The sequence below is a fragment of the Neophocaena asiaeorientalis genome, unplaced genomic scaffold, assembly GCF_003031525.2.
Source record: "Neophocaena asiaeorientalis asiaeorientalis breed wild unplaced genomic scaffold, Neophocaena_asiaeorientalis_V1.1 scaffold473, whole genome shotgun sequence".
Classification (NCBI taxonomy): domain Eukaryota; kingdom Metazoa; phylum Chordata; class Mammalia; order Artiodactyla; family Phocoenidae; genus Neophocaena; species Neophocaena asiaeorientalis.
In genome coordinates this window covers 598,411-607,796 of record NW_020174935.1, presented here as the reverse complement: position 1 = coordinate 607,796, position 9,386 = coordinate 598,411, and the positions used below count along the sequence as shown (strand labels likewise).

Genomic DNA, 9,386 nt, shown 5'->3' with positions numbered 1-9,386 from the left:
CCTCCCCCTTCCTTCGATGGGCCACATCGTGTTGGGCCTCTGCTGCACTTTTGGTTTCGTCCTCTTGGTTTACTTGCTGACCAGCTTTCGGTACAACGGGCTGTGGTAAGAGCGTTCCCTTCCCTGTCTTTCATCCTCCTGTCTGACACGACCCGCTCCCCGCCAGGTCAGGCTCTGGGCTGAACCCCCTGCTCTCACTCTCCAGTGCCCCCTCTGCCCTCCCAAGAGCCCCCCCCCGCCTAACACCTGGCATTTCCGCCAAAGATGGAAGCCCATGGAACCAGCCCGAGGGGAGTGGGGCAGGGAGAGCCCCATGGGAGCCCTGCCCAGAGCATCATACCCAGGGCTTGAGCATGTGTGTGTGCACGTTCCAGCTGCCTGTGTGTTGGGGGCGGTCCTCATGCGTCTGGGCACTCATTTGTTTATTCCTTTATTTACTGAGTCCTAGCTCTGGTCTGGGTACGGTGCTGAGTGCTGGGAACGCAAGGGCAACCACAGGCATGTCGTCCCATCTTCATGGACCCACAGTCCCATGGGGGAAGGCAGATACATCTTAATCATGCACTTTTATAACAACACACGTGATTAGGCTGGTGAAGGAAGGAAGGTACCATAGGTACTGGGAGCAGACAACAGGGAAAGGAACCTCAGCTAAGGGGTGGCCGGGGGTTGGGGGGGTGCTTCCCTGAGGAAGTAATGATTCCACTGAAATCTGGAGGAGAAGTGAACCAGGCAGGGAAGGGTCGGGGAACACATCTCAGGAGGAGGAAGTAGCTTGTGCAAAGATCCTGGGTGGGAACAAGGCGGGAGCATTCCAGGAACTGAAAAGGCAGGGAGGTGGGTGTGGCCAGAGACCAGAAAGGAGTTTGGGACCCGAGCCTGGACCTCTGGGTGGCAGCCAGGTTTTCTGGGGTTTTGAGGCTGTGGCATACGACTGGAGGCAGATACACACAGATACTGGGGCACTCAGCTTGGCAAGCAGAGCGTGGGCTGGAATTCAGTCTCCATTCACCACTGCTCCCCCCACCCCCCAAAAATCCCCAGGTGCCCTTGGGCAGTGCACAGCTTGAACCACCGTCCATGGCAGCCTTGACTAGGTGGCCCACCATCTGGCCTCTCTCCTACCTCCCTCCCCTTTGTTCACTCTGCTCCAGTCTTCTTTGTCCCCTACCGCTCTGGCTTGCATGGTCCCCCACCCTCACATCCTTCTCTTGCATGGCAACCTGCCCTCTGTCTCCACGTTACAATGAACGGTAAACTTGCACACTTGCTTCACTGTCTGGCCCCCCCATTAGAATGTCAGTTCCTTAAGAGCAGGGACCTTCTCTGTTGGCTATTCTTGTGTCCCCAGTGCCCAGCACAATACCCTCCCTTACTGGGCACATGATCAATACCGACAAAATAAATGAACAGCTGTGCGCCCTGCCCTCAGAGCTGCGGGGCTGATGGCAGGACACTGCGGTCCCCTTCCCTTCTCACCCTCCTTCCCTCCCTTCCTCTCCCCTGTCCAGGCTGAAGAAGGTTCTGAAGTGTCACATCCCAGACCCCTCGGAGTTCTTTTCCCAGCTGAGCTCCGAGCATGGAGGAGATTTCCAGGTAGGCGTCTGGAGGTGGAGGGTAGAGTAGGCAGGTGGCACGGGCTGGCCAGAGGGTGGGCGGGGGTGTGGAATGGGTGGGGAGGAGGTGCAGGAACAGCGGGTTTTTGCCCTTTTTGGAAGAAGAAATGTAAAGTGAGCTGCCTCGCGTGTGGGCACGGGCCCCTTTCCCCAGTGTTCTCAGGCTGAATGGCAGCTCCCGTCTGAGCCAGACTGCCTGGGCTCTAACCCTGGCTCCACCACTTCCTGGCTGTGTGGCCTTGGGCAAGTTCTAGAACCTCTCGGTGTCTCAGTTTCCTCACCTGTAAACTGATGGGTGGTGGGGGGATAATGTTACTATGTGTATGGTCCCAAGGACATTGCCTGGCACACAGCAAGTGCTCACGAAGCTCTAGGCAGAATGACTGGCGCCAGGTTGCTGGTGGAGCAGGATCTGCCAGGTGCAAGTCCTCTCCACCCCGCTCCCTGTGCAGACCTGCTCCGTGGGGCTAGTGCTTTCCCTACTCTTGCAGAAACTCCCTGGCCCAGCTCCGTGACTTATCACAGTCGTTAGCAAGGCCTCTAGGCATTTCTAGTTACAAAACACAGATTCATTTTAAAAGTGCACGCCCACATGTCAGAACACTCAGCGCCATTTAAAGTTTGGTCGTCTCCCCTCCCTCAGCCCACACATGCTTCAGGAAGGAAGTTTCAAGGGGGTAGGGGGATGTGGTGGGCTGCTTCTACCACCCCACCCCGACTCTAGGCTCCCTGGATTGGTGTTGGTGGAGGAGGGGTGAGGTGGGGGCGGAGAGAAGCCAGGAGGAAAGTTGAGGGGCTGGAAAGCCATGCTGGACCAGAGCTGTCAGGAGTCGGCTTTGGTGTTCTCTATCAGGGCTGATCAGAGCCCCTTCTGGAATTCTTCGGAAAACTCCCATGACTGGGGGTAGCTTACCTACAGCACTCTTGATGTGGGGGAATGTATCTCCTTAAAATTCCTCCTTCAGCCCTAAATGTAGTGAGCTCCCCATCAACAGAGGTATTCAAGTCATCCGGCTGGAGGCAGGACTAGATGCATCCTCAGACCTCTTCTGCCTTGAAGTCCTTCTCATTCTATGGGCTTAGGACATTCTGTCGTGGGACTGGGGTCCTTTCTAGAGAGTTGCAAGCCACTCCATCTTCCCACGAGGTCATCCCCAGGTCTAGATGCCTGGCCCAGTCCTGCTGTGTGGAGGGGGTATCCCGAGGAGGCCCTGGGGACGCATGACGTGACTGGGCGCTGGCCAAGAGGGACCCCACCCCCTCCTTTGCATGTGGGTGACAGGCCAGCTGCTGTCTCTCTCTCCGCCCCAGAACCCCTGGCTCCACGACCGCAAGGCCCACTGCCCTGCCTGTGGGACCTGGGAGTGCGTGTGCCAGTGTATGTGAAGGGGGATGAGTTTCTTCCTGTGCCCCCCGCCCACCTGCGCTTCAGGGCATTGTGGTGGAGGCCTAGGCCCAGGAAGTGCCTGACCACACACACCTCTGAGGGCGGCCCAGCGAGGCCCAGCACACCAGTGCCGGCCCCAGGCCTGCCCGCTTCTTCTGGCCACTGCTCAGCACTGCTGCCTGGCCCTGCCTCCGCGGCTTCTCCTAGCGTTGGAGCCACACCTGACCTGGCTCTTGCCCTGCCTCCCCAGCCTGCTATTCCTCTTTGCCATCCTTAGTTTGTCCTCGCTGTCCCTCTCTCTCGGCCTTTTCTCTGTAACATGAACTCCTGGTTTGGGGGAGGGGGGTAGATTTTGTCGAGTGGCTCAGCCCCGGGAACTCACCCGGGGATGGAGAAGCAGGATGTTTCTCTTCTGGTCCATTAATTCATCTGTAGAACATCAACTGGGCCCCTAGGCCCTGTGCTGGGGGCCTGGTCCCATCAGGCCTGGTCCCTGTGCTGGGGGGACCACAGTCCAGCTGCAGAGGGCTCCCGGGACAGAAGGCTGTTGGGGGTTCTCAAGTGCACCCTCTTGAGGCCCCATCACCCTGCCCTGAGGGGTGAACACTCCCCTACACTTCTGCTGGGTCGTCTGCGTTTTATCTGTGCCAGGTGTTTCCACCTTCATTGTCTTCTTTGACATCTCTCTGCTGGCTCATAGTGAGGAAGTCAGGAAAGGGGCAGCTAAATGTTGTGGAATTGAGGCTCAGAGAGGTGCAGTGACCTGCCCAGGGTCACACAGCTAGAGAGTGCCAGCGCCAGGGCTGGAAGCCGGGTCTCCCTGTTCCTTGCCAGGCCTCTGTGACTCCAGAGCAACTGAGAAGTGCTCTGATGGGTGCTTTCCTCTCTCTGTGGATGGAGGGCGTGGGGGGTGGAGGGCTGCAGGGCACCAGGAGGGAGTGGTCAACTGGGGGACAATTAGCTCCCCACTGGAGATGGTTCCATGGCAGTGTGAGTGGGGAACCTGGGACCCAGCTCTCCCACCTGCTGGCTGTGTGATCAGGGCCAGGGCACAGGCCCTCTCTGGGCATCTGTATGGTGACCGTGATGTGCTTTCGGGACCCTTTCTGCCTCAGCAGTGGTTGGTTGGTTTACACACTCACACTGGTCCCCACCAGACACTCTGAGGATTCTACCCATTGCTATGTTCCCCGGGACCAAGAGCAGCACCAGTCTCACAGGAGCTGCTCGATAAACAGTCACACATTGAACCAAGACATCCCCTGGGCACCTACAGAGAGCCGGGAAGGCCTGTGCTGGGGCTGGGAAACAGCCACACCCCCTGGGCTGATGCAGAGGGTTCCCCAAACCAGTGGGCGGGGTTTGTGTGTGTGTGTTTGTGTTTGGGAGGTGGGGGCTACAGCCAAGGAGGGCTTCCCGGAGGAGGCAGCCCTGAGCGGACTGCTGAAGGAGGATGAGATAGGGGATGTTGCTGAGTCCGGAAGAGGTGGCCACTCACCCTCCCTCTGCTCTTTCTACTTGCAGAAGTGGCTCTCCTCTCCCTTCCCCTCGTCCTCCTTCAGCCCCAGCGGCCCAGTGCCCGAGATCTCCCCACTGGAGGTGCTGGACAGGGACGCCAAGGCCACGCAGCTGCTCCTCCTGCAGCAGCAGGACAAGGGCTCGTCATCCTCAACCGAGACCAGCGGCCACTCGGTGACCAGCTGCTTCACCAACCAGGGCTACTTCTTCTTCCACCTCCCAGACGCGCTGGAGATCGAGGCCTGCCAGGTGTACTTCGCCTACGACCCCTTCATGGAGGAGCCCGATGAGGGTGGGCCCAGGGTGCCAGAGGGGGCTCTCCTCCCACCCCTGCCACCCCCGCCAGGGGAGGAAGATGCCTACTGCACCTTCCCCTCTGGGGATGACCTGCTGCTCTTCTCCCCCAGTCACCTCGGTGGCCCAGGCCCCCCAAACACTGCCCTGGGGGGCATTGGGGCTGGTGAAGAGAGGCTGCCCCCCACCCCTCAGGAGGGAGTCCCTGGAGACTGGGCCCCCCAGCCCCTGGCGCCTCCCACCCCGGAAGCCCCTGACCCGGTGGATTTGCAGTCACCCCCGGAGCATGCGCTGGGAGAAGCAGGAGAGGAGGTGCCTGTCCCCACCCCGAGGGAGGGGGCCGGCTTCCCCTGGGCCAGCTCTCCTGGGCAAGGCCAAGTCCGGGCCCCCACCTCCCGCCTGACCCTGAACACCGATGCCTACCTGTCCCTCCAAGAGCTCCAGGATCAGGACCCGGCTCACACAGTGTAGACAGACGGCCAGGACTGGGAGGCAGGTGGCCTTCCGCTCTTGCACCAGGCCCAGCTGAGGACTCTCTGTCTGTGAGGCTTGTCCACTGCTGACACTCGGTGTCCGGCTGCCCCCGGTCATCTCTGGCCAGAGGGCCCTCACCCAGCCCTGCACCCTCGGCTGTTCACTTCCACACCTCATTTGCTGCTCCCCGGTCCTACGACCCAAGCCAAGAACTTCGGGGGGAGAGGCACTTTGACTCCACACTCCCGCATCAGTCGTGGAGTCCTGCGGGTTTTGCCTCTGAAGCGTCCCTCCTCTCCAGCCCGGCAACTCCTCTTCAGGGAGAATTTGGGGTTCTCCACGGGCCTTCACCCTGCCCTCCTCACAGGGCTTCCTGCCCCAGTCACACCCCCTCGCACCCACCCACCGCAGGACAACCAGAGTGCTCTTTCCAGAACACAAAGAGGGCTGTGCTGCTCCGGGTTTAAAACCCTGCCGTGGCTCCCCACTGCCCTCAGCACCACTTCTTGGCCCTCCCCTTGCCTCTCCAGCGTCGTGTTGGGACATTCCCTTCTGGTAGCCTCCCACTTGGAGCCACTTGGAGCTCCCCTATTCCCCCACACCTTTACACATGCTCTTCCCTGTGCCTGGGGTGCCCTCGCCTCCCTCATCTAGGTGACAAGCTCCCTTTAGCCTTCAAGTGTCAGTTCTGCTTCCCTGGGAGGGAAACACCACCTCCTTCAATGTGCGCAAACTTTGAGATTCGGTGCTGGAGGGACAGACTCTCAGGGTCACAGGGTGGCTGAAGAAAGTGGCCCTGTCACTTCCCATTTGGGATCTCTTGTGACCTTTGAATGCTTGGCTACAGCATCCTTAACGCTGTGGCCCAAGTATGGACACAAACGCCCCGGCAAAGCGGACACCGGCTGGGTCTTTCCACAATGGCTTCGCGTAGCCGGCTGCTGGAAAGTAAACCCCTCCTAGTGGCAGGTCCTGATGCTGTCACAGGGAGCCCTCCCTTGGGCCCCTCCCGCTCCAGCCTCCACTGGTCTTTTCTGCGGCTCAGGGGCTGGCACACCGCCTCCAGATGGCAGCTCCACTCACTACACTTGGCACAGTGCACTTGGCACTCCATCATATTCCCTGGGTGAACTGATGAACTATCTGGCATCATCTTGCCTGGGCTCCCTGCGCCCAGCTGCCTTCATGCAGGGGGTACCATCCACCTCACAGGAGCACCCCTGGCGCCTTGACATTTCTGAGGTCAAGATTTGGAGAGGCGGCGATCCAGGCCCATTAGATTCCAGCATGCCCGCTTCAGTGAGAGGCTCATCCCCTCACGTGGCAGTCGCCCCCGCCACACACAGCTAACCCCTTCCCTCTCGGTGCTCCCCACCGCCCGTCCACTTCTCTTCCCTCTGTCCCTGGCACTGATCACACCTGTGATGCCTATCACAACCTCCCTTCTTCACTGGAGTTCTTCGGAAGGCAGGGACCCCAGCAGGTCCCAGCTAACCCCAAGGTGTGAAAACACAGTGCCTGCATTTATAGGCCATGCTTGCAGCTGATTGGGCACCTGACACAAGCCCACCCATAGGTTCATCAGCAGCCTATGAGATGACTTAGAACAGAAGCTGTGTCCAATCAGGGAGGCCGGGCCTGAACTGGCCAATCAGGTTTCTCTCAGTCTTGGGCATTTGAATACAGGGCAGGAGGGTGGCCCCAAGGAGCAGGTGCATGTGGAGAAGAGCCCCAAAAGGCTAGAGAGGAGTTAGCAGAGGGGCCTGGGCTCCTATGACTAATACTGCTGCTCCCCAGGGGGTTACTGCATTTCACTCAGGATTCCTGTTTCTTCTATGCCCAAAATAAACTCCCTTTTCCTGAGGTTGTCTGAGCCTTGGATCCTTACCATGGAATAGCTTAATAACCGGGCCATCGCACTTCCCACCTCCTGCCATATGGTGCTGTGTGTTCTGGGCCGTAAGTCTCTGCAGTCCTGAGGAGAGCATCAGACCCAAGCTCAGAGCCCACAGCTTTGCTGTGTGTCCTCCGGCAAACCAGGAAATCTCTCTGCAAGTGAATTTCCACTTTGCAGAATTCTTGGGAGGGTCACATTTCTCAGGCATTGATCCTGTGCGTGTGTGTGTGTGTGTGTGTGTGTGTGTGCGTGCGTGTGTGTGTGTGTGTGTGTGTGTGTGTGTGTGTGTATATATATATATATATTTTTTTTTTTTAATGATCTCTGTGTACCATCTTTGTTATTGTTTACTTAATATTTTTCTTTAAATCAATTCACTTTTTGTTTAATACTTTTATTTAAAGAAAAAGTTTTATATTGGTTCTGTAAATGGGAAAACTGATATTCACTATAAATAAAAGGTAATGGTACAACGTAAGTACAATAAAACAAAATGTTTCAATTTATTGCCTGCTGGAAATCTGCTCTATCTCTTAGTTTAAAGGGGAGATAAGAAAGTGTTGGGAAGCTGATGAAGACATGCCAGAACCAGAGACTTCTTCCTTGAGAAAATGCAGAAGGATTGTAAGGGAAATATCTTTTTCACTAAAAGGAGTCAGATTTATCTTATTCGGTGTCCAGGCACCATCTGATATGGTCTCATGGGAAAATATTGCTCTTGATTTTACATCTATCTATCTCAAGTATCCTTGACTCTGAAAAGTTGGACCAGATCATGAATAGCATTCATATCTGGCATTCATAAAGCTGCACTCATAGCAGACATTGCTAATCAATTGCAGTGGTGCCTGGCAGACATTGCTAATTGACCATACTCCTCCTTTCTCTGGAGCTTGGATGCAGCCTTAGATTCTGTAGGCAGGCCGGATTGATCATAGCTGGTACCTGGTGACATGTCTAGGCCAGATAATCCCTCAGGTTCCTTCCACAACAGAAACTATCGTTCCTGGGCTTCTCTGGTGGTGCAGTGGTTGAGAGTCCACCTGCCAATGCAGGGGACACGGGTTCGAGCCCTGGTCTGGGAAGATTCCCACATGCCGCGGAGCAAGTAGGCCTGTGTGCCACAACTACTGAGCCTGTGCGTCTGGAGCCTGTGCTCCGCAACAAGAGAGGCTGCGACAGTGAGAGGCCCATGTACAGCGATGAAGAGTGACCCCTGCTCGCCGCAACTAGAGAAAGACCTCGCACAGAAACGACGACCCAACACAGCCAAAAATAAATAAATAAATACATAAGATAAGAAACTATTGTTCCTGACTCCGATTTTCTAGGCAGGGAAAATTGAGGCTGTTATGGTGGAGACTGGAAAGTTGAGAGGGCCCTATGAGCAAGTACACCCAGGGAACCCAGCTGTCCTTACTGTGTCTGATGGGAGACCTGAGCTGGTAATGTGTGACATAAGGGACCGCCTTACACCAAGTGGAGATGGACTGATGGGCTAGAAGCCACAGTGTGAATGTCCAGTGTGGATTAGAGTATAGGCCTTGGGAGATGGAGCAAGGAGGGAGCAGCTGGCAGGGGTGGAAGGGATGAAGGAGAGACAGGCTTGCCTGGGTCAGATTCCAGGAGAGAGGAGTGGCACCAGCTGGGGACCAGGCAGCCTAGGGCCTTGGAGAGCTGTCAGATGCAGAGCAGGAAGCAGGGGGCAGCCAGGGCAGATTGGGGTATAAAAGAAAAGGGAGGAGAGGTGGGAGGGCCTTCCAGCCCCTCAGGTCTCCAATTTCTTGAGCTGTATTTGTTCCTTCACTTCCTCAATCCCCCACTATCTCTGCTGTCCTCCTACCTCTCAATTCCCACTCTAAGCAACTTTCAATGTCTGCAGTTACCAAGCAAATTACGGTGAACCGGTTCATAGCTAGGATGAATAACTTACCACTGTCCTCCTAATTATTGGGGACAACGAGGACAATTTCAAAAATCATCAAGAAGCACATTTTAAAAGTGGGAAGAAGGCTAATATTTATGTTCCAGACACGGGGCCAGACACTTTTCAAGCATCATTTCATCGCCTGACAGGGACCTTGTGAGGCAGGTGTCATACTCCCCATCTTGCAGATTAGGAAACTGAGGCTCAGGGAAGCTAAGAAATGCAGCTGATTGTTGGCGGATCCAGGATTCAAGATATGGTCACATCTGGCCA

General features: G+C 56.3%; 1 protein-coding gene across 1 annotated transcript in view; it reads left to right on the top strand.

Annotated features, from left to right (window-relative positions):
• The window catches only part of IL2RB (interleukin 2 receptor subunit beta), an 18,239-nt gene extending 11,087 nt beyond the window's left edge, over nucleotides 1-7,152 (top strand). Inside the window, exons 8-10 of the mRNA XM_024761611.1 lie at nucleotides 1-105; nucleotides 1,512-1,596; nucleotides 4,528-7,152. The exon at nucleotides 1-105 is cut by the window's left edge and continues 31 nt beyond it. Coding sequence (XP_024617379.1) covers nucleotides 1-105; nucleotides 1,512-1,596; nucleotides 4,528-5,286 — 949 coding nt within the window. The 3' untranslated portion in view covers nucleotides 5,287-7,152. The remainder of the gene's footprint in view (nucleotides 106-1,511; nucleotides 1,597-4,527) is intronic.
• The last annotated feature ends 2,234 nt before the right edge of the window (nucleotides 7,153-9,386 follow it).